At 37.0% G+C, this 25,891-nt stretch overlaps 1 protein-coding gene across 7 annotated transcripts in view; it reads right to left on the minus strand.

Moving 5' to 3' along the window:
- The window catches only part of FRMPD4 (FERM and PDZ domain containing 4), a 912,953-nt gene that overhangs the window by 13,661 nt on the left and 873,401 nt on the right, over nucleotides 1–25,891 (minus strand). For all 7 annotated transcript variants that reach the window (XM_079123114.1, XM_079123113.1, XM_079123116.1 and 4 more), the window contains 7 exons: nucleotides 21,186–21,290; nucleotides 18,669–18,776; nucleotides 14,384–14,515; nucleotides 12,201–12,320; nucleotides 6,284–6,420; nucleotides 2,762–2,888; nucleotides 387–476 (listed from right to left, as the gene is read on the minus strand). In XM_079123114.1, the coding sequence (XP_078979240.1) occupies nucleotides 387–476; nucleotides 2,762–2,888; nucleotides 6,284–6,420; nucleotides 12,201–12,320; nucleotides 14,384–14,515; nucleotides 18,669–18,776; nucleotides 21,186–21,290 (819 nt within the window). The remainder of the gene's footprint in view (nucleotides 1–386; nucleotides 477–2,761; nucleotides 2,889–6,283; nucleotides 6,421–12,200; nucleotides 12,321–14,383; nucleotides 14,516–18,668; nucleotides 18,777–21,185; nucleotides 21,291–25,891) is intronic.

A 25,891-nucleotide genomic window follows, 5' to 3' on the forward strand; every position in this document is an offset into this window, starting at 1 on the left:
TAAAGTAAATGTTATCATAACACAATGAATTCATGATCACAAGAGGATTTTAGAAATGAGGTTTGTGAGTTCTCTCTCTCTTTTTAGTGTGAAAGCAACTTCTGGCTCAATGCTTTAAAAGGCAACTGTTGTTAGAGTCCTTTGATTCTCCTTTTTCTTCACATTTCTTTTTCTAGGGCATTCTGTAGTGGCATTATCTAGTTAAACAGTTTTTTTTTTTTTTCAGATATATTCAGACTGTGGTGATGTCAATTATAAATGAAGGCTGGGAAAGTTTCATAGTTGATTTGCTTTTGCATCAGGGGCAGCTCACTCAAGACAGTGTCTGCAGTGAAAATTTATGGACCACCACGTCTTCTGATAAAAAGAAAGAAAACAGAAATTACCACTAATGTTGCCTTGAACACACGGCCTCCATACAGTCTCAGGTCACTGAGGAACTTGAGATAGTGAACCTTGGCTTGAAGTGCGGAGAGCTGAAGAGAGAAAAGAAAGCTAACTTGTCGATTCTATTGGGGCTAAAGACCCGCTGGAAACAAGGGAGAAACTGGAAGGACAACTTATTGCTGGGGAGATGGATTGTGATGAGACCCCTCATTAGGAAGGAAAGTAAATTGCTACGTATTTGATTTCCTGATGATAGACTGCAACATGACATCAAGATTCAAATCTTAATTCATCTGAGAGAAATGCATGGGGGACTCACAAGTATGGGTATGCGGACTGAGATGCTTGACAAGTGAGAACAAGTTCATAAAATGTTCCAAGGAAACATCTGCCCATTGGGAAGTTTCAAGAGACAAGTGGTGCTTTCCAATTGCAACTAGGGACAAAGGTGGGTTGAACACAAATTCTCCCACAGCACAGGAGACTCACCTGTACCTGGTTTGTGGGAACTGTTTTGAATACGCACCTGAAATCTATGCAGAGCCTTTTAAACAGGCTCTTACACCTTCCCTCTCAAGTTTCTTCTGGCCTTTGCAGATTTACAGGGAATATGACCTTTCTGAGCTCCAATCATTGTGGAAATGTTTGAACTTGCTATATAAGTACTTGTTTTATTAATTCAACTGTGAGAATCTATTGAGTTTCATGAATGAGTTAAAATAAAATTTTATCCAGATAAAGTTTAAAGGTACTATCCTTTATGTAATTGTTATTTAGTGCCATTCATTATTATCATGATTATCATCACTATTATTTTGTGGTACTGGGGATTGAACTCAGGGACTTACATGTGCTAGGGAAATGCTCGCCACTGAAGTACATTCCCAGTCCTTTAAAAATTTTGATTTTTGAGACAGGGTCTTGCTAAGTTGCAGAGACTGACCTCTAACTTGTTATCCTCTTGCCTCAGCCTCTCAAGTAACTGAGATTACAAGCATGTGCCACTGTTCCTGGCTCACTCATCTTACTTCATACAAAAACCCAACATGTTTTGCAAATTTTGAGAGCAAGTTACTAGCTCTAGAAAAGCTTACCTTTATAGAAGGACAGTGATACATATATAAATAGAACTTAGTGTAGTTCCTAAATTATTATTAGACAAATGGGTCAGGCTTCATAAAAACCACATCAAGTCAATTAATAGAAATTAGCTTTGGGCAAATCAGAACTGAAATTTTAGAAAAATATCACTATATTCCTAAAGCTGAATGCTCACTGTAATGGGAAAAAACATCCTCCCATGAACTGGGAAGTAAGTTAAAGGAGGCTGAGAGTGTGTTGAACCTGGTTATATATTAAAAAAAAATGTAATGGGGCAAGGACAAAAAGGACAAAGGAATAGAAATAATGTGCCTTAACTGGCAAAATGGTTTAGAATCTGATACTAAGACCAAAGAATTACCCACATGGACAGTGATGTACATTAGAGTCACACAAGTTTCCATAGCCAATATCAATTGGAAAGTGTTCTTAGGTTGTTAGTCTGCTTCCTATTTTATAGATCTAGTAATTCAAGTCTCCTTCTCTTCCTGGTTATTGGAATCATTTGCTTTTTATTATTTATAAACCATACCTTTCTTTTCTGACCAACAGTATATTTTTAAATGTCATCTTTGTTTCTCCTACTTAATAAAAACAAATAGCAAGATTTCAACACTAATGACTAGTGACAGAAATAATTTTATCTTTCCTCTAAAAGTAGGATTTAATCCAATGGTTGTCAGTAGGGGTGATTTTGTTCCCCAGGGCACATCTGGCAATGTACAGGGACATTTTTGTTGGTCATAATTAGGGAAGGGGTAAAACTGGCAACTGGTAGGTAGAGACCACAATGTCCAGGACAGCTTCCTTCCCCTTCAACAAAGGATGAACTGTTACTAAATGTCAAAAGTATTATAGTAGATATACCCAGGTTTAATTAAGGTAGATCTTGCCTGCAGGGCCCCTTGCCAACTGCTATGCATTTAAGCTGGTCTGAATGGTAAGCAAGAATGCTATGGAAATGTAGAATTTTCTTGCAGTTCTATTGTCTAATCACAAGGTCCCAGAAGCCATACAAGGTAGGCTCATGAATGTACATACCTCGTACAATAAGGAATTTCTAATTTGTAAGAAAAGATAAGTTTCCCTAAGGATATTTATTTTTCATTAGTCTTAGAAATATGTTAATGATTTTTAAAAGTTATAGGTGTTACCACCTTCTGAAAATATGGTGCTAAGTATTTTATTCATGGGCTAATTTTAAACATTTTTAAAAATGCATGCAAGCCTCCCTCTTCAAAATCTATTTTCTATTAAGATGCAAATGTGATACCTTTTTACCCGGTGGTACCAAGTTTTGATTTGCTTTGACAAGGTGTGAAAGTGCTTTCTTTATGTTCTTCTCTTTCATGCTTTGCAGCACAGCAGAGGGAAGAAAAGTCTCTAATCCCCATTCTTTCCTGCAAGAAAAGCATATTTTTAATTTTACATTCTTGTGATGATTAGTTATCTAAGACAAAATGGCACTCTGATGTTTGTTGGAACAAATGAGCTCTTGGCAAGGTGGGGGAGCAACTTTTAATTTACACCCAAGAAACATATCATTTAATCATTAATACATGTTTTCATTAAAAAAAAAACATTCCTTACTCTCCAAAAGGATGCTAATGAGGTATATGGGGACTAATGGAAATTGAAGAGGCATTTTGTCCAACCCATTTCTTAGTCTCTGAGATTCATTCATGTATGTGAATTTGTCTTTTCAACACCTGTTTCATCTCTTTGTTTATTCCCATTATCATATCTCCCTGTCTGCCCACATTTTGTTTTTGTCTGTCTGTCTGTCTGCCTCTCTCTCTCTTTCTCTCTCTCTCTCTCTCTCTCTCTTTTATGTTAGAAGGATGGATGCAATTTCTTCATGCCCTGAAACCATCTTCTTTGTCATTCTCCCTTCAGTGGCTCTTTTTCTAGGAACTCACAGTTCTCTTTTGCCCCAGTCAATTCATGTGTAACTCCTTCCAACAACATCTCTTATGGGGGACATATTATGACCCTCGAGTTTGTCTGTACTGAAAGGAAGTGTGCATCTATCATAGGTATAGACATATAAGGCTAAAACCACATAGGACTGGGTAAATATATTTTTGGCCAAAAGCCCATTTCCCCAGCAATGACTAAAACACTCTTCTAAGAAGGTTCCATATTTGAATGCTTAGAAATCTATGCTGATTGTTTGTAGGCCCAACCAGTGTCATCTAAATTATGAAGACCTACAAGAAGATTCTGGTATTTCTCCTTTTCCAGGTCTTCTCCCAAGAAGGGTAAGAAGAATTCAGCATACCACAAGGACACAGCCACTCCAATTCATAGCAGGTTAATTCACATGGAGCCAACCTAGGTGCCCTTCCACAGGTGAATGGATAAAGAAAATGTGGGATACATGCACAATGGAATATTACTCAGCTATAAGAATGACTTTATGGTCTTTGATGGTAAATGGATGGAACTGGAGACTATCATCCTAAGTGAAACAAACTAGTCCCCAAAATCAAAGGTTGAATTTTTTCTCTGATATGCAGAAGCTAATTCAAAATAAGGGGGGATAAAAACACAGTATAGAAGTAAGCTCAGAGGTGTAGACAAGGGGGAATGAAGGGAAGAAAGGAATGGGATAGGAAAAATGAGTGGAATGAATCTGACCTTACTTTCATATGTACATATATGAATATACCACAGTGATCTCATCCTCATGTACATTAATAAGACACTAGTTTAAAACACTGTAAGGAAACAGCAGAAAGATCAGTAGATTAGAGTGAAGGAAGGGTAAGGGAAATATTTGGGACTGAACTGGAACAGGTTGCATTCCATGCTTTTAGAATTATGGCACAATATATTTTATTGTCATGAATAACTAAAAAGAATGAATAAAAATAGAAAAAAAGATAACCTTCCCCCAGTTGACCATTCATGCTCTTTGCTAACGATGCATTTTTTTGTGATTCGTATATTTTCTTCCTCTTCCTCAACTCGTACTTATTATTTTAATCCATTATTGGCACTCTTGTGGGTGACCTTTTAGTTCTACATTTATCACTAATTAATTATTGATTTATTTTGGTACTGGGGATGAAACTCAGGCTTCATTCATGCTAGACAAGCACTCTACCACTAACCTATGTCCCCAGCCTGGAATTATTATTTTAAATAATACTTTTCATATCTTTACAATTAGACCAGAAGTTCCTTGATGCTCAATGAATATTTGTTGGGTGAAGGAATTGATGATGACATTATTATAGACTCTGCAAGATTCTTAGTCAAGCTAGCTAACTCTGAGAGGTTTTTGACTGTACAATGTTCAACCTGGGAAAATGTGGATACAAGAGAGTAGGAACAGAAATGCATCTTAATTGTCTGAAGATCTGCTCAGGTTGTGCGGGTCATCTTTTCAAATGGCAGCCAGTTTCATTCGTCTCTAAGAACTTCAGAAAGGGGAGTGGAAAAAGGTGTGAATGTGTCCAGCTGAGTTTGAGACCTCTCTGTGAGCTGTGCCTCTCTAGGGCTACAGTCACTGCAGGTGTGTGGCAAGGGGAAAAGAAACCATCTGGGAGGAGTGGATTGAGACTCCAACTGCATATGAGAGTTTGTTCCCAGGCATCAATGGGTGAATTGAGAGTTGCCAGAATAGTAGCAGTGAAGACAGCAAATTGGAGTTCAAATACTTTCCAACACAGGTTCATGAGAAAAGTCATTTTTTTTCCCCAGGTGGGTTAACCTGGCATCATGTTATTTTATAGGCAGCCCATGGGAGGTTTCTTTGGAAGGTGATATTATTGTTAGTTTGCACATCCCTTGGAGGTGGGGATGGGGAGAAATTCAAGGCAACATTAAGCATTACATGAAGATGTGCCTTCAGCCTGGTCATGAACTCTGAAATATGAGTGTTCCAGTTTCTTAGCATAAAGAACTGCCAGCATGAAGTAAGTTGAGGTTGATTTAGGCTTCTGAATCACCTCCAGGGGATCAGAGCCCTCCCTTTTAAAGGATGACCCTTAAATAGACTCCCTTAATTAGACTCATCAACTGAAGGCAACAAATACTATCTTTTTTCTAAGACGAAGGGATCCTCCCTGGCCAAAGAAGTCTACAGAAGCAGTTGAATGGCAGATTCAGCAAGAGAATGCATTTAGTTTCCAAACAAGATGTGATTCACAAAGTAAAGATTGTTTGTGTCATCCTTTCCAACCACTTTAGTTTTCATTATAAGTACCGTGCTTCCTGATTGTGGCATTACTTTGATACTGCATTTTGACCATCTCAAGTGATCTCGGCCTATGCAGACACTTTGCAAACACAGGTACCTTGGTCCATCATGCAAACTGTAGCACAATAAGGGCTTCCTCTGCATTTGGTCAAACCCTGCCCCTTCCAGTAAATGACCCTGTGATTTGGGCAAGTTACCTAATCATTCTATGCTTCCAGTTTGCTCATCTGTAAAATGAAGCTAAAATCCCACTGCTCTCTGAGGGACATTGTGAAAATTAAACAAGTTGGTGCCTGAAAGGCACTGAGACTAAAGCTTGGCTTGGAACCCAAACCTTTTAGGAACTTAAAAATGTACACTTCATTTTAAATATGACCCTTATTTTAACTACAATTTCTAAAGGTGAATTATGTAAGTAATGGATGTCTTCCACCACAAAAGGGACATGATATTCATACATTTTGCCTCTGGTTAACAAATGTTCTGCTACAAGCAATATCAATTTTGGAAATAAAGATCAAAAATACAGTGAGGTGTTAAGGAGGCAGCATCTCTGTCTCTGAAATGACGCTGAGAGCCAACACTTACTCGATGTATTTGAGCGAGATTTTCTGCGTCTGCCTGGTGGTAACGGTTGCGATGTACATTTGTAAGGCGGCCAGCCGCAGAGCTATGTCGTATTTCAGCTCCGGCCCAAATCGCTCCTGAACCACATCGTTACAGCTCTGCGAAGAGACCAGCAGAGGGCGCAGCTCGTCAGAGAATGGGCCGCCCCGCTTTGCCTTAGAGGAACAGGTGACACGCATTTTCCCCAACGTTTTCAACCTTCACTTCAAAGGCGAGGAAGCTAAAAGTGGAAACATTCCACCGTGCTGCTTGGAACCGCGTCAGTATTTAACTGCACGCACAAACACAGAGACCATACAAAACATTTAACATTCATCGACAAGCTGTTATTTAAATATTTAGCTTTTTGTAAAAATAATTAGGAATTTAGGAATGAAATTTCCAAACGCAGGTGCTGCCACTGAAAACGAGAAGCATTGATAGCATAATTGGTTTTTGGAGTTAGACTGTAAGAATTGAAATCCTAGGTTCCTAACTTGTTCCTCCATTTCCTAGGGGATGTGAACTTGGGCAAGTTCCTTACTTGTCAGTGCCTTCGTTTCCCCTTTTATAAATGGAGTGGGGGAAGCACCAATAGTCACAGGTTGTGCTGAGGATTAACTGAGTTAATGTAAAGTCAATAGTACTGGTAAGCTGTAAATGCTCTTACAGGTTAACTATTGTCACCAACAGCATTCTTCTCTGCCCCTCCCTCTTCCTGACAATCTAGAGCAGCTTCAGGGAGGCAGAATTAGTAAGTTGATTAGATGTGGCAGCTCTGGACTTCCACCCAACTGTTCTGCAGTCCTGGCTTTGCCAATGGCTACCTGTGTATGAAACCTTGCCTCATTAGCCTGTACACCTATGATTTCAGTTAACTCATCTGTGTAATGGGGATTCACACCACTGCCTCATGGGAGCACACTCTAAAGGTCAGCTATTCAAATCCTCCATTCATTTGAATGTCCTGCTACTTCAAATGTTTAACTCTGTGGTACTCATTCCACATCTTCAGGCATTAGTTTGTACACCTGTAAAATGGAGAACACTTAACTCACAGGATCTGTTGTAAAGATCAAATTAAAGGGTGGCCGAGAATGTGTTAGAAAGTGCAAAGTCCTGTAGACCGCAAGAGTTTGATCTTAGAGTAGGGTTCTCACTTGTTAGGAGCAAAGCAGTAAGCTAAATGTTGACTGAAGCACAGCATTGCTTAAGAATGATTTGCATATATGTTTACTTATTTTTGTTATGGAAAACTGAGTTCTTGGTGTAGAGAATACATTTAGCCTTTCTCTTAACATTCTTCTTTTCTTTATTCTTTGCTTTGTCCCAAGAAGACTTCAAATGGAAACCTATGTCAGGATTTGTTTGCCTCCTCTCCAAGAGAAGCACATTTATAATCACTTCATATATTGATTTTACTAAAATGGGAACATGTACCACTCTTTGGCTTCTGCATACAATTTTGACACTTTGCATACTTAACCCATGCTGTGTTGGCACTATATGATGCATATTCTGTCCACCTGTGATGGATGCATGTCTTCTGGCCTGTTGCTTCACTGCTAAGAGTGAATCCACATTTTCTTACCGTTCCATCCCTAGTGTGCTCTTTGACCTTTGTTTCCAGATAAAATCTTAAAGCTACCTGGAATACAGGAGACCCCTTGTTGGAAGTAGTTCTGTCACTAGGCAGAAGCTAGGGAGTCTTAGTTAGGGAAGTCTCTGAAAGCAATCCCAGGCTGCCATTTTTTTTTTTTCTTTTGTACTAGGGATTGAAGCCAAGGGTGCTTAACCACTGAACCATATCCCTAGCCTGTTTTATGTTTTGAGGCAGGGTCTTGCTAAACTGCTGAAGTCCTTGCTAAGTTGTTGAGGCTGGCCTTGAACTTGCAATCCTCCTGCCTCAGCCTCCCAAGCTGCTGTGATTACAGGCATGTACCCCCACACATGGCTGCCATTTTGTTTTGCTAGATTTGGTTTACCAATTATTTCCAAATGCTCAGGATTGTCCCTATGGGATCCAAGGGAGTAACAGCCTCGATAGGGTCATTTTATAGAGTCCCATGAAGGATAGGAGGAAGGAAACTACTTGGCGCACAGTGCCGGGTGCCTGAAGAATTCATTTTTTTATAAACCATTTTGATAAATCACTTTCTTCAATGACTGCTATTACATAATGGATTTAAAACAGATGATTTTTGCACAGAATTCAGAGACAAAATCTCAGGTTTGATGCCAGACTTTGTCAGCTACTAATCAAATGACCTTGGAAATGGCATTTCATTTCTCTTGAGTGTCAATTTTCTTATGTGAAAAATTATTAAACTCTCACAACAACTAACTTTAGAATTAATAATTGAATCACAAGGCTTTCATGATGCCTGTGAGGCTGTTTAATAAAGTGGAACATGCTTTATAAAGATGATTCATCACTATTACTTTTCTTAAGAGTTGTGACTGGAACCATTTTTCCCATCCCTGTTTTACCCCATATTTAACCAGACTTCCGGGTGATTTTTTTTTCAGAAGGCAGTTTGTCAATTATATAAATAGTTCAGAGGGATCCTTGAGAATTATTGTGAAATCTGAATTATATATATGTATATATATATTAGTCATTCTATTACTCTTAAGTATATTACTTAAAATAGTTACACAAGTGAATGGCAATCAGTTCTGCTAAACAGAGGTCTTTTGATCTATGAAATATTCATTTGTAATTAACTTTAGGTTTTAAAAATAAGCCAATACCTCTAAAGTATTTGAAAACATTTTGGAGTCTCTTAAGTCACATCTTGTTTACTAGTTGGTGTAGCAATCTTTTTCTTAATACATAGAAGACAGGAAAATGTCAGCATAGCCTATCATAATTATGAATTAGAATAGTCCAGATTAATAGAATTTACTGTTGATTTATATATGCTAATATATATATATCTGTGTGTGTATGTGTGGGTGTATATATATATGCTAAAATCTGCAAGGGCCATTAATAACTAGGACATTAATAGATATCATCACTCTAAATCTGTTTTTATCATCATGCCTCATCTAGTCCATGGTGACTGCCCTTGTTAGGAGCCGGCTAAGTAAAAGTGATTTTGTTTATTTTTATATAGTGATATACATTGTTTCTGCTTATTTTTTAGTTCTCTAGGTTAATTTCATTGCACCCTTTTAGTGTCTTAAAATCACCATCACTCAGACACCACTTTGCAGACCTGTTTTCTTATATCAGACAGATATGTTATTTTAGATACACCACACGTTCTGTGATATGAGCATTTCAGCATAGAGAGTCTGAGGCAAAGAAAATTTCATTTCCTATTCTCAGTGGAGGATATATAAGATGATAACAGCTTTATTGTGGTCTCTATTGCCTACCATATATGATTATCCATCTCCCCTGCTGGCTACTCCTTCAAGAGGTAGCTAATCCACCACCTACACAGCACCAAAGGCAGGAAAGCAGAAACATTAGTCTTTTACTGCTAGTCCCTAGGTAAGATCTCCAGACAACTTTTCCCATTCTGAGGCTAGTCCCACAGGTATAAAAGACATGTCTTTGAGTAAGAAAGATCTCCATGCATTATATTTGAGCAAACACATCTTAAATTAGGTTTAAGATTCTCTTTGTCTACTTAAGAGGTCTCCCCTTCCTGACAAACACAGCATGTTATTCTTTCATAAATGTAATAATGCACTTGTTATGTTTGAACAGAAGTAGAGTCAGATGAATTTAAAGCACCATCCTGCAATTGAGTGCATATATAATTATAGAAAACAATCACCAAATGTATTTGTCTACAGCTATGGTGTGACTGGCACCTGTAACTTCTTATTTGCAACTAATGAGCTAATAAATGAAGCATGTAGTCTTAGCTGCTGTGGTTGAGCCCTGGGTTGGTTCTCAGCAGGGATATGGGGAAAGATGCAGTAACAGATTAGCAGAGACTCAGGCTTTGTTTCTTGCTGTCATGTCTGGGTTCCCTGACCTGTTGGGGTATAGGGAACATTGTTGACAAATAAAGGGTCCAGGTGACCTAGTTTAACATTTAAAACACTCAAAACATGACAGTCTCACTGTTTGGAGTGGAAAACACATTACACATTTTTTCCCTTGATAAACAGAGTATGAACTGAACAGGATTTGACGTACTCTAATGGTTCAGGGTTATCTTCATGAATATCAATCATCTTATTGAGCTGTAAATACCACAGTCTCTTCCAAAGACCACTGAAGTGGCGAAAGTTTGGCCTTTCCCCCAGGGCTCCCCATCTGTGAGAATGTTCTCATATGTTCTACTTTTTTCTCTGACATAATTTCTTATCTCTCGGGCTTATTGTCACTTCATGTCACCATTTCTAACTTCCAATATCTATCTTGTCTATATCTCTCTTCTATGTTCTATCTCCCTTTTTTTCCTATCCAATGTTTGAGGATTACAAAAGCTTTGAAATAAATCCAATACTAGTGTATCAACTACTAAGAATTAACAAATGTTTGTTTCTTATTGGAAATTTAAATGAGAGTAATAGGATGCTATTATAGAAAAGTATAGGATCATCTCCTAAATAGTAAATTGAATACATTTCTTTTGGGACAAACTGTGCCAGCTACTCCTGGAAGTTTTTGCTTTTGGGAAAATTATATCCTAGAATCAAATATCAGATAGATAGTCTATAAAGGATATGATTCTCTTAAAATTTTATTACCTGAAAATTAATAATCCAGTATAATAAATATCACAATATTTCAGAACAATCTAAGCACCAAATAAGTACATGAGTAGATATGTAAATAAAAGAGAAGGGATAACTATTTCTTAGTATATCATGCAAATTAATATAGGTGAAGAAGAAATCATAGAATTAGACATATCATTTTCTACCATGATAATAATAATAGCTTCAAGGAATAATTGTAAATTATTACTAAAATAGTGGGTAAGAATTTGATGAGATACAGGATAATAAGAGAGTTGCAAAGTGACTCCACAAATTACTTATTAATTACGAAAGAAAAAGTAGTAACTTTGGGGAGGATAAATTTTTAAAATACCACCTGAGAGTTAAAATTAGCCTTGCTAATAAGGGGATAAACCACCATCATATGCTTCCTGATGTGATACATTGAGGAGGACACAAAGTCACTCATCTTGTTCTTTCCAAAATGTATAACCTCAATATAATCATAAGAAAACATCAGAGAAACCAAAATTGAGAGATTTCTACAAAATATCTGATGAGTACACCTCAAGACTCTCAAGGTCCTAAAGTCAAAGAATGGCTAAGTGATGTTCCAGATATAGGGAGACTAGAGAGAAATGACAACTAGATGCAAAATGAGATCCTGCTGTGCATTCTGTTTCAGATAAAAATTGATAAAAAGAACATTTGTGGGACAATAGGCATAATTTGGATATGGACTACAGATGAGATAATGGAAATAACATCAATGTTAAATTTCTTGATCTTGTGAATTGTACAATGATCATATAAGAAAACATTCAGGTTACTGGAAAATACATACTGTATGTAGGTGTAAACACTTGATTTTGGTATTTACATTTCATGTGATTTAGAAAAAACATGTATGTGTATATTCCTATGGAAAGAAAGACAGGGAACACATATCCACACTAATAAATATGATAAAATATTAATCATCAGTGAACTTGAGTGGAAGGAGTAGGTAACTACTTTTACAACGTTTTTGTAAATATGAAATTATTTCAAAATCAAATGTAAAAATAAAGTATCACCACATAATTGCTTTATAATTAATTGAACTTAGGATGGGGACAAAGAAGAAAAGATTCCCCCCAAAACTCGGGGGTAAAAAGTTAATTTATTCCACAACCTTCATATAAAACATGTTAAAATTTTCACATACCTGAACATAGAGATACTCAAAAGCAACTGGATCTCTCCTTAACAGGTCAATTGGATCCTTTGGGACAAAGCTAATTCGGAAAAGACACCTCATCTTATGGGAACTGGGCCTCTGTGTCACCTGGAAGAGTAAACCCATCACACAATAACCTTTCAGCGCCATCTGAGAGATGGCTGAGGGACAGAGGAGAGTAAAGTTAACTTTCTTTCTACACCAGGGAAAGAAATAAAGTTCTTTTAGTATTTATCATGAATACTTATGCCCTAAAACTGCATCTTACCTTGTTACTTAGGTTGAGTTTCGCAGAAGCAGGCTTGTAGATGAGGGCTTCTATGCAAGGGACTTATTAAAGAACTGATCCCAGGAAAGCCCAGTACATGAGGGGGTAAACAGGTAAAGATAGGAGAAAAGATAGCCCTTTGTAGGATCATAAGACTTCATACAAATATTTACATTAAACCAAATTTTACCCTGCTCAGAAATTGCAATAATTGCATCACATTTATTTCAAAGATGCATAACTGGTTTGTTTCAGGATATCTAAATAAATTTTCTTAAGTTTTGGTTACCTAGAACAAGAAGAGACTTTTAAAGAATCTTTGTTCAATAAATCAGCGTGACACATTCCATGAAGCCTATGTAGTAGACATAAGTAGAGAAGGTATAAATTGTAAGATAAAGTTGTGGGGCTTTCATTAGACTCATACTAACTGATTGTCTGTCCACATTCCCTTGTAACTTACTGCTACAGGCTAAAAGCTATTAGCTGCAAATACCTGCGACCATCTGATAGCACAGGGCAAACCTGAATAACCAGGGAGTAACTCTCCTCAGATGCAGCTTGTCATCAATATCAGACCATGAAGTGGTGGAAAAATGCCCCAGCTACCTCACCCACTGGATGGGATACTTCTGATGTGTATTTTACACTCTCTCCCATAGTTCCTCAGTTGGAGTGAGCTCTAGTTGTCTGCAGTGGAAACTGGCTTGATATTATAGTCCTTATTGACTTCCCAATTGTTTCCATCCCCTCCCTCATTCCTCCTCCAGGATTTCCCAAAATCTCCTTCCAAATAAACCACATGCATTCCAAACTCAGATGTAGATGCTGAGCTTCCAATTGAGGGATTCTCTATAACAGGGGTTATTACCTCATATTAATGCACAAAAATAACTCAATTTTCAAGAGTGCTTTGGCATAGGTTAAGATAGTAAACAGTCATTAGAAATGATTTAATATATGTATAGGTTGATTTAAATCTGATAGAAATAGTAGGTCAAGTTTTGAAGAGGAATATAAATCAACACAAATGGCAATTTCCCAATTCATTACATTCAATTGGACCAAGTTAAGAGAATCAGGAATTATTTGCAGGATCCAATGTGTAGGACACCAGTTTCTAATTTTGACACAAGCAAGAAGCACTTTAGTGTGATGGCAGTTTTTGCCCATCCATCCATCTGGTGGTATCTTGGTGCATCAGCTCCTGGTATCCTTTCATTACCTCTCTCTAAAGTTCCATTATCACTGAATTCTCACAAGTAAGAGGAATTTGTGAGATTCCTTAGATAGTCAACAAAGACTCCTTTCATGTGGAATTACAAGACAAATGAGGATGCTATGCTGAATTCAGCAGCCAAGCAGCCTGCTTGTCTCCCCAGAGAACAGATGGGGGTTGCATCTTGGTAACTAGGAACTGGGACACATTGATACATCCCATATTTATAGCGGGCAGGACTGGGGCAGAGATTTTAGGTTTCCCAAAACAATTTTAATTATGTATCCAGAATTTAAAACAACTAAATGTGATTTTCACTTCATTTACATAATCTCAGAAACCACTTCTTTTTAATGATTTAAAGAGATCAATGATCAAAACAGGTGAACAAGTCATTGCAATAACATAAAATATAATCCTACAGAGCTATATTCTCAACTAGTAGCTGCTGAGTCTTTGATGAATCTGTTTGGAAGACCAACTGATGGTCTATGAAAGATTGACAAAAAGGGAATCATACTTCCTGAGGTGTAAAATGCATTCTGAATGCCAGTGGTTCCTTCAGTGAGAACAGGGGATGCTATTACTACATTGAAAGTATTAAAGGAAGGGACATTCTGGGACTGCAAGCTGGGCTCTGCTCTTACCAGTAACATCAACACTTGAGGATATACTTTAACAGACCTGAGTAAGTGTCTCCTGTTCATGAAGCAAGAGCAGCTTGGTGCCAGCCCCTTCTGTTCTCTGCTCCAGCATGAGGGAAAAATGCTCGATGCCTTTGATGGAGAGCTTCTCTTGAAGGGTTAAGATGACATCCTTATAGAGGAAACCATGACATAAAGAGATCAAAATTAAAGGTGCGTTCTTAAAGTCTATCATGACTGGAAAGTGTTACATATTTAAGCTTTACATATTGAAATTGCATATCTTTGGTTGATTGTGAAATTTAATGCTTCAAAAAAAGTATAAAAATAAGGCCTTCCTTCTCTTAGCCTTTTCCTGGCCTCCCAAGCACCCCATATCTTTATGGAGTTAAAGACAGAGAGGTACATAGCTACAGAAGGAGCTTACCTACCATGTCAGGTCTAAATTTGAAAGGTTGTCAACAGATGGTGTCATGTAGTTAGTTCAAATCTCCTTCTATATGAGGTAGTGATTAAAGCAGCTTTGAAAGTGGTCTACTACAGGGGTTGGCAAAATATGGCCTGCATGCTAAATCTACCACCTATTTTTGTAAATAAAGTTTTAGTGGAACACAGTCATGCCCATTTCTTTGTTATCTATGGCTGCTTTCACATGCTTCATCAACAGAGTTGAGAAATGGCTCAGGAAGCCTGAAATATTTATCTGGCCCTTTATACAATGAGCTTGCTGGCACATGGTCTACCTTTCTGTATAGGAATATGGGAAGGGTGAGGAAAATAGACTCTGGAGAGTCTGGTTTCTAATCCAAGCTCTACTTTTTTTAAAAAAAATATTTTTTCAGATGTGGATAGACCTTTATTTTATTCATTTATTTATTTGTGGTGCTGAGACTCAAACTCAGTGCCTCACACATGCTAGGCAAACACTCTACCACTGAGCCACAACCCTAACCCTCTACTTCTTACTAGTTGTGCATCATTGGACAAGTTCTTTAATTTCTAAGTATCTTAGGTTTCCTATATGTAAACTGGGGATGAGAAATAATGCCTGCCTTGCAAAGGATTATAAGAATTAAATGAGTTTATATGTAGAACACATTTTTTAAAACACCATTTGGCACAGAGTCAGGGCACCATAACTATGTATATTTATTTTACATCTGTGGGGAAGGTGGAATGAACAAGTTTTGTCAGTAATCATTTGTAGAATTAAACATTTATCATCTGAAAAGTGTTCCATATACAAATATATACATATACACATTTCCTGCAATGCAAAGTGAATCTTCTCAATCTTTATTTTTTTCATGTACTTGGTAGAAAATAATTCCTCTTCAAGAAAACTTATATTCAGATGCTAAAATTCCTGTAGAGCAATTATTCTCAACCTGGGAAAATATTGTCCCACAAAAACATTTGGAAATTTCTGGAGACATTTTTGGTTGTCACAATGGGGCTGGGTGGGGATGCTAATTGCATCAAATATATAGAGACCAGGAATGCTTCTAAACATTTTATAATGCACAGGGCAGACCTATAGCAAAGAATTATCTATTTTGATCCCAATAGTGTCAAGATTGAGAAACGTGCTGTACATAAAGTTTTCTTTTACTGACTTTTCCGATGTTTTGATTCTTCCCTGTGGCCCTTTAAAATTTCTTCAGGCCCTCTTAAAACAAAATTCTCATATCCAAACAAATATGAAACAACACATCCCAATACTATGTAAAAGTATGATGCACTAAAAAATATGGAAAATGCCATATTCACCCATCCATGACCCAAACAAAAGTCATTCAGTAGAAATGCCTTGACTATGCTGAATTTCACCAAAAATATTTCTGCATCATAATTTCTATACAAGGCCCAGGAAAGAGAAAACAAAACCAGCCTTTGTATGGCAACATATACTTTATAAAACCTTCTCCTCAACCACTAGGGAGGACACTGAAAATTGATAACCATAGTTTTTTTCCTATTATAACTCTGTAGCAAGAATTTTGGCTATTTTTATTAAACGGTGTTATATTCTTTCATAACTGTACTATTTCTATTTTACACCTACCAGCCATTATCTATTGTGATAATATGGCTGTTAGGTACAAGATAAGATAAGATGAATTTGATGTGAACTCTGCATTGTTCCCTGTCTTCTCATTGTCATCTGCAGTCCTTGGGGAAATCAAACTTGGTCTAGTGTGGGTTCCTATAATAAAGAGGCCAGAGGGAATTAACAACAGAGCTTTCTTAAATTTAGATCTGTTTCTGTTAAGAAATCCATCCAAGTCTTTACCTGTAGCTTCAGGTGGGGTAGGGGTTTCAGTGGCAAGGAGCTGACCAGTTAGTAACAATAAAAGGCCATAGTGTTAGAGAGAAAGTTGTAATAATATAGCCATATGGGTTAGTTTAAGGGTCTGCAAACTATGGCTCTTGGGCCCAATCCAGACATTCCCATTTGTTCACATATCATCTCTGCATTAACAGACTAACCTTGCCTAAACAAAGATGTGACCCTTTGCTTCCACTTATGGGAAGTAACTTCTCAACCCTTGGAATGTCCTGCATGACAAGAACATTTTTGTTTAACCTAGGCCCTGGGCAATAGACCACCTGGTCTCTGCTAACAATGACATTTATGGTAGGGGCCTTGGATGATGCAATATCAGCTTGACATCTGGAAGGGTTAAACACTAAGTTCAGCCATATGGTCAGCCAGGTGTGTTTACATGGCAAACCCCTAATAAAAACTCTGGATACCAAGGTTCAGGTGAGCTTCCTTGGTTTACAGTACTTCATTCATACTGTCACATATCATTTCTGGGACAATTGAGCATTGTGAGCAATCCATGAGGAGATGACACCTGGATGCTCTGCATTGATCTCTCCTGGACCCTTCCTCTGCACCTTCTCCCACTGCTGATTTCATTTTCCATTCTGTTGTAATATACTGTAACTGAGCCAACGAATTGCTGAGTTCTGTCAATTCTTTAGATGAATTATCAAACCTGAGGGTAGTCTTGAGAATTTCCCAAACCTACCTGTCTATGGATACTTTCCTTATGCAAAGACAGGACTGAGCAGCTGTAATAATCAAATGATTCACAAAGCCTAAAGTATTTATTATTTGGCCTGTTCCTGGAAAAATTTGTCAATCAATAATTATATTAACATCTCACTGTAAATTGGTATTGAAAAGGAAAAAGTAAAAGAACTTTGTCAGTCATCACCATTTAAAATTAGCCTTCTCATATGAAGGAAGTTAAAATCACCTTGAATGATTGAAAATGACTTAATGTTCCAACGTGAATCTACTAATATTGTCCACTCTATTGCCTACTAAATAACTACATATTTAAAGCAATTCAAGACAAACTGCTTGCTGGTATCATGACAATAAGAGTTTACAGTGGGCCTTTGTAGAAATGCTTCCACATGTGAGGTCTATGCTGATTAACTTAAAAAATTACAATTAGGGATTGACTACTGACAGACATTTTTAACTGAGTCGATATTCTCTTGCTAGAGGATTGTACAGATTATCATTAGGTAGTATTGTATCTCCATAAAATCTTTTTTACTGTGCCATTTGAAGAAAACCTATTTTAGGCTGATGAAGCATTAGGGAGCACTTAATTTCTGAATGCACTTTTGTCCAATAATAAAAAAGAATATGCACTTTTCTTTTCCATGAAGGAAGCATGGGGAAAATAAGGGGTATGCTTTGCTATAATACCTCTTATGTAAAATTCACCTGTGGTTCTGAAATCATAGGATTGCTTTGTGACACTTCCTTTCTACACCTTCTCCTAAGAAGCATGCTTTCTTTCTGACTTTTTATGCATTATTCCCATGAAATCAGTTACAGTAATTAAAAGTAACTAATCTTTACATTATTCTACCCTTTGTTTTTGCTGGACACCAAAGTAGCAGATATTCAATTAGCAGCTAACATCTTAATCTTCTTGGTGGCTGACATTACTGAGAAACCATGCTGGCTTTGGGCAGGGTGCCAAACCTTCTTGGTGACAGTCACACTATTTTAATTAATCTGCAGTTGCATTAAAATGACTAGCCTTAGTGTTTCTTTACTGTGAACATATTACATTGTTTCATAACAACAAGGAGGTTAAAAAAACCAGCAGAACCTTCTTTGTTTAAGTTTTTCTTTGTTTGATTTTAAATATTCATATGTGACCTTATATGGGAGCAACTAATACAACCATAGAAATAAAGGGATAATTTTGAAAGAAGGTGTTGCCACTCTGGCCTTATAGTATGTAAAATTCACTCTGTACCTGGCATTGCCCAGGTACAAATCATCTTACCTTTATGGAGGTGCTGCAGTCAAAGCGAAATGATTTGGTCTGCCCATTTTCCAGATAGACTTTCAAAACATTTGGCATAAAAAGAAGTGAATTGTCCTTAACGGTTTCCTGTTTAACAACAGAAAAGGAGTGGGAGGGTTGCAGGTCAGTCAAATTAGAAATCTATTATGGGCAGTGGCAAAACATATCTATAGTCTATTCTAATCACAACATAAAGAGAAACCGATATTCTTGAAAGCCAGTCAAGGTGTCCATGTGATGGTGTCTGAGTTAAGCAGTTCAGAACAATATTCTTTTCCAGCTACAAAGGATACACCTGACTGACCCAACAGAAAATGAAACAGATGAGTTTTTTAAAACTCAAGATTCACCATTGGAAAAAAAATTAAAAATAACCCCTTTGTAATTGAGGTTCAGTGTTAGAAAGTACAAGAAAGCCCAGGTTTTTGCAGGGCAGGATGAACTGAGTGGAACAAGGACTAGCAGGAATGCTGTATGATGTAATACTTTTGGTGCTTGGTGGTGGTCATGACGGTGACTCACAAGCATTAATGAGTCTGAAATGCAAATCTGTTCTGTGAAACTATTTTTAACTCACTTAGGAATGTTCCTAAAACTCAAAAGGAAAATATAAGGAATGGGTTAAGAGTCAAACATTAAGTCTACAATGAACAGATCACAATTTAGAAATAACTCCAAAAGAGATGCCACCTGGAATACAACAAAAAGAAATATATTATTCCAGATGTTTTCTTTAACTTGAAGTCATGAGAAATGAGAGAGATGAAAGAGGGAGGAGGGGGCATGTTTTTTGAGTTCTATGAGTCCTAGGAATGAACTGAGTTATGAGCCTTTAGTTGGCCAACAGTTCACAGTGGCTGAGGGAGGCTCAGCAATCATGAAACCATATAGCCCTTGGTTTGTAGATTGTGGGAACTATAAACAAGACACTCAAATGTTTGCCAGTAACTTACAGTCCAGAAAAATGCAACCTGTGCCTTTCACATGCCTGTTTCTTTCTCTGCCTTTCCTATCTACTTCCATGAACTTTCCACATGACTTTCCTGTAACCCAATTCATTGAGTAAATCTGGATTCGCATCTGGGTGAAATGGCATCCTATAACCTCGAAGAGCTGGGATAGAGTAGGAGTGAAGAGGTCACAAAGGCTGAAGAGCAGACATGTGACTGAAGGTCCAGCATCCATAGGCCTGTAGTAAGGCAGTAGAGGTTAATATGTTTGGCTCTCAGAACTGTCCTTATATACTAGTCAACTCTTATGAGCCCTGCTATGTTCAGGGATGAATTGACATTGCTGCAACATCTTCTAGAATCATATTCCTTCTATAAATGCCCAATCTCATGCCTAGAAACTCTGGGGAAAAAAGGCAATTTCAGATGACCTTCTGAGATGTACTGTAACCTTCTGTGCCGGTAACCTTCCATCTTTCAACTGGGACAGATTGTTGTGAATAGCTAATACATGGTCACCCTGCATCCAGAATGATGGGGATTCACCAAGTAAGCAGAACAGACCACATTCACAGGGCAGCAGAAAATGCCCATAGGGAACACAGTGACAGCCTGAGGCCCTTTTCCTTAAGTGTCACAATAGTCTTGACAGCCCAACTAGCTAAATCCCTGGCATCTATATAAATTGACTAGAAGACTCATAAGTGCCTTGACTAGCATGTGCAGGCCTACATCTTCCAACTCAGATCCAGTATTAACCTCAGGAAAGAGTTTGTGACCAATAACAAAATATCACAGATGAGATATTATCCCTGTGAATTCATTTAAACCACACCAATAGCAACAACAAAACTCAATAACAAAATCTGGCATTTCTAAGACCCCCCAAATGTAGTCCCTTGGACAAAAGATTTGTAAAAACTACCCTATTTTTTTGGGAAAAATTTATTCTATTGATGTTTGCATGATTCATTCTGAAGATCAATGAAATGCTTGTGCAGTCATGCTTTCTTTTAAGACCTATATCGGTGATCTGAGCATTATTTCTTCACTTTTGGTTGCATATACAAAACCTTTCCATTGTTTTAATTTCTTTGGCATTTTATAAGTTCAAAGATTATAACTTTTTGATAAGGGAAACATAGTACTTTTCTCAAGATACATGATGGTCTATTTCATGGAATAATGCTTAGTTGACCCAACAGGAAGAAATCAGTGGATGTCTCAAAGAGGACTGTTTTACTCAATATTAATGAGGCACGTAAGTGCATGCAGATCACATGAACTCTTGTGCAAAGCAGAGAGGTTTCTCATCCTAAACATGTTCTAGGCAACACTGAATTATCACACATTCTAGCTATGTTAGAGGGGCCCGAGTTACAACGTGGTGATCTGTCAAGCCCTTTATATGCCTGAGATTCAAAATCCCTGTGAACAACAACAACCAGCTTCAATTGCTCATTCTAGTAAAACTACTGACTTCTTGAATGCTAAGCTCCTACCTCAGTGACCCTTTCAGTGACAAAGCAGGTGACACTAAACTCACCGACACTTGGCCATTGATGATGACCTCCTCAGAGAATCGCACTTTGACAGGATTGGACTTTAATCTTGCCTTTTTTGCAGCACTAATAAATGCTGATTTGGGAGACTAGAAGGAAAGAAAACATTTAATCTGATTACTGAAAACATAATGCAAACCATGTAACAATTGTTTTTCATTTCATCCTCCAAGAAATGTAATAATTTTGCAAAAATGTAGAATATTTGGTACATGCACAATTCAAAGAAGAAATGCAGTTTTTTGATATAACTGAAATTCTGTCATGCCCATAAACTAATAATTTGAATTTAGTCATCCAACCAGAAATATCAAAAGCATGTTCCATATTGTTACTGAGAACATTTCCAAGGATCTTTTAATATGACAGCTGTGAAAGCACATAAACCCTGCTTCTAATACAGAACCTTGAGCGCAATATGGAAGATGAGGTTGTAGTCAAATCTAATGTTGGGTTTATGATGACTTGATCACTCATTACCTATTTTAATGAGATGGAGAAGAATCTCTCATAGTTTGAAACTGATCAATAATCGCAGTGTTATTCACATTTGGAATATATGGGCATATGAGCAAGTAAGCACACACACACACAAGCACACACACACACAAGCACTCATGATGTTTTATGTATCTGCCAACTGAGTTTCAGCCTCTTGTGGCTAACCTGTGATGTATGATATTATTGGGCAGGGTATGGAGACTTTAACTTAGAATTGAAAGTTGAATTAAAATTCTGCCTTATGGGTTCTTCATACTTTATGATCCTTTCCTTTCTTTTACTGAAAAGAGGGTCTGAGTGACACAGTTCTCCCTCAGAAATTGCCAGTGTAGTGGAAGAACCTACTTAAAGGGGTGCTGGGATCAGGGGGATCCTTTGCTGTATGATTTTGGTAAAGTTGGTTAATTTGAGAATCATTCTTTTTTTTAAAAATATATTTTTTTAGTTGTAGGTGGGCACAATACCTTTATTTTATTTATTTATTTGTGGTGCTGAGGATCAAACCCAGTGCCTCACATGTGCTAGGCAAGCACTCCACTGCTGAGCCACAACCCCCGCATTCTTATTATGTAATTTTAATGAAGAATAAAAGGAAGGGTATTCACATCTAATAGATGCCTACTGTGTTACTAGCATCATTTGTCTATTTTTTTTAAAAGAAGAATTGCTTTCTCCTATGGAACCTAATAAAGAGGTAAATATTTAGTTTTGAATCATTTGATTGCTGTCTTATAAACTAAAATGGTCAAATATTGGCAATTGCCTAGAGTTAAGGCTAGTTTTTTTCATGCTATATTGTTCTAATACATCTAGGTTATTGCATAATGAATTCTAGTAATTGATTGTAGAATCAACATAGAGATTGAATCTTCTGTGTATTTTATTAATCTCAAGGCACAAACACCTGTTAGGGTTACCCATATTTTGGATTTAATTTAAAATGAAAAAAAAATCACATTCTTGCCCAATACAAGTAGACTTAAAATCAATTAAATTAAAACCAAACATGAGAAGATGGATAGATAAAATGTGATACGTCCATGCAATGAAATATTCTCCAGCCATAACAAGGAATAACATACTGACACATGCTATAACATGGATGAACCTTGGAAACAAGGTTCTGAGTGAAAGGAGTCACTCAGAAAAGATTGCATATTATATAGTTCCATTTATGTGAAACATTAAGAATAGGAAAAATCCATAGAAACAAAGTAGATCAGTAGTTGCCAGGAGCAGGGAGAGGAGCAACTGAGAAGTGGGCACTTTAAAGGATACAAGGTTTCCTTTAGGGGTAGTGAAAAAGTTCTGGAACCATTATCTAATGGCTATGATTATACAACATTATGAACGTACTTAATGCCCTTGAACAGCACACTTTATAATGGCAAAGCTTATGTTATGTGTATTTCACTATAATAAAAAGACATTGGTGAAAAATATGATAAAACATGTATGTGGTATGTGTGTGTATTCCTGGGTGCAGTTTTTGCCTTAATATAAGGAGAATCCAAATATTGGTAAAGATATCCTCCACACCTACACAAATCCTAACATTTGCTATGACCACTGTCTTACAAGACTGGACCAATGGATGGTTTAGTTCTCTAGAACTTCAACTGACATTTATGAAAGACATTTTAAGAGAATGGGCGCTCCCTTAAAAAAAATAAAATAAAAATGGCCTGGTGTGGTGGTGCAAACCTGTAAATTCAGCTATTCAGGAGACTGAGACAGGAGGATCACAAGTTCAAGTCTAACTTTGGTAATGTAGTGAGACCCAGTCTCAAAATAAAATTCAAAAATTTCTGGATATGTAGCTCAGTGGTAGAGCCTTCCTGGGTTTAATTCTCACTACTGCAAACAAACAAACAAACACCAAAAAAAAAAAAAAAAAAAAAAAAAATTAAACCCCCAAACCGAAAGAACTCTGAATGGTTCTCCCTCAAAGGAATCCATCCTTAAATATGCTCATGTTTTAGAAGTCCTATGAGAGTTTAAGTGATGTGACAGTGGCATTCTCATCAGTATCTGTGTAATTATAGGCCAAGTTTAGTGATGATTAACGAGCAAATCATACAGTGGGGAGTTCATTTGTTTTTGATATGCCATTTTTTAGCTAAAGGGAAAACATTATTCTCCCTTAATGATTTTAAGCAGGCAGTATTTACATTGGCACAATGAATTTAGCACAAGTGAAGTGCTTGTAATAAAGCTACCCAGAACAGACACTACTAATTAGATGAGATGTTTCAAAGCAGTAATACTCACTTCTCCAGCATTGTTTGGGAATGAAATATTTTACGTGTTCAAGGTGTCAGGCACAGAACTTTACCCCTCTATGAATCCTGGTTTTTAAAAATTATTTTACCATATTTTCTAGAATATTCTATAGAATTCTTTGCCTCAATTAAAAAAAAGTATATTTGCTGGGTATGGTGGCACACACCTGTAATTCCAGCTGCTTGGGAGGCTGAGGCAGGAGGATCACAGGTTCAAAGCCAGCCTCAGCAATTTAGTGGAACTGTAAACAACCTAGTGAGACTCTGTCTTGAAATAAAAAATAAAAAGGACTATGGATATGACTCAGTGATTAAGTTCCCCTGGGTTCAATCCCTGATTTAAAAAAAAATGTATACTTAATGGAATACAGTCTTTGAGTGCAAATCATTTCATATAATCTTACAATGCAGTGATGTTCCCAGGGGTCATGGAAGTACATAGAGTTATTTCTTCATGGAGTAAATGAATCCATAGAGTAGAATTTGCCAAGCTGGGGATGCTTTTGTCTTCTCAGTAGCTATAATGTGCCACCTCTAGGAGCCTCATTACTGTATTTATTTTCTGTGCCCTACTGACAAACATGGCAATCCATGAAGAACAAAAAAGAAACTAGACAGTCAAGTCTGTTAAATCAATATTAGTTTATATATAATTGAAATAAACTGAGCTTTGTTAAAAATCTATGAGTTCACAAGTGCATTTTTCTTATTCTGGATTGGTGACTATTTCATATAATCAACTTATATTTAAAAATCACTTTTTGATAATAAAGACATAAAGTCTCCAAGTATAACGGTTACTTAATGAAAATCAATGAAGTAACAGCTTACTCTACTGACCAGAGATACTGATGGATGTGGTATCTCTGTCATGACTACAGTTTTAAGTCAGTATTCTCTTTGTTACTCAATAAATGCACAAGGTGCATCACTCAAAAACCTGGTGATTTAATTCTTAGCAACCTATAGGTGCTTATCATAAGAATTTCATATCATGATGATAATTACCATTTAGAATAATCAGATTCTTCTGCTGTTAATTAATTGTAAGATCAACTCTTGCACCCCTTTCCAAATTTGTTTTTGCTAAGATGGTCACAATAGAGCATGGTATTTTCCTGATTTTAGAAGTCACCAGAACTTGGTTTGAAAAAATTACATAAATAAGATTAATTCCTGAAACTGAAGTGTAAGGCCTTGAACTTGCAGTCCCTGTAGCTCTGTGATACTATTTATACATCAGACATTCAGTAAAATATTTGGTGAGGATTACCTTACAGTTATCACTAGCTAACTTGGCTTTGAGTCACCACAGAGCAGACCTTAAGACAAGGACTACCAAGCAGATGGCTAATTTGGGGAGTGCTCAGTGGCAGAGCACTTGTTATCATGCATGAGGCCTGGGATTTAATCCCCAGCACAACACACACACACCACACATTCCATCCTGGGCAAAAACTACTACATACAGGCAGAGATTTATACAAAACAACATACTATGAAGAATTATTTAAAATAGTAAAACATTAAGGACAGTGTGAAGGGCCCAATGATAGGGGCTTAGTTGAATCAATAGTTCAAGGTAACATTTTGCAGAATTGCTGATAACATGCAAAAATGCTTATGAAATATTAAGTAAAAGAAGCAAAATAAAAGTGTGTCTAATATGATCTTGGCTGCCAATAAGGCATAGAACAAAGAAGGAGACAGGTTGAAATGTTTACACCTGGTTGACCCTGAGAAAAGGGTTTGCTGATGTATATTTTTCTACTTCTGAATTTCCTTCTGTATTCCTACACTTTTTCCTAGGAAAAAATAGTAAAAATGTTGGGTGAGGGAGCCCTCCATAATACTTTTAAAATATTATCAAGAAATTTCATGGATCCTAAGACTCTTTTGCCAGGTCC

Source organism: Sciurus vulgaris (genome assembly GCF_902686455.1).
Source record: "Sciurus vulgaris genome assembly, chromosome: X".
Classification (NCBI taxonomy): Eukaryota; Metazoa; Chordata; class Mammalia; order Rodentia; family Sciuridae; genus Sciurus; species Sciurus vulgaris.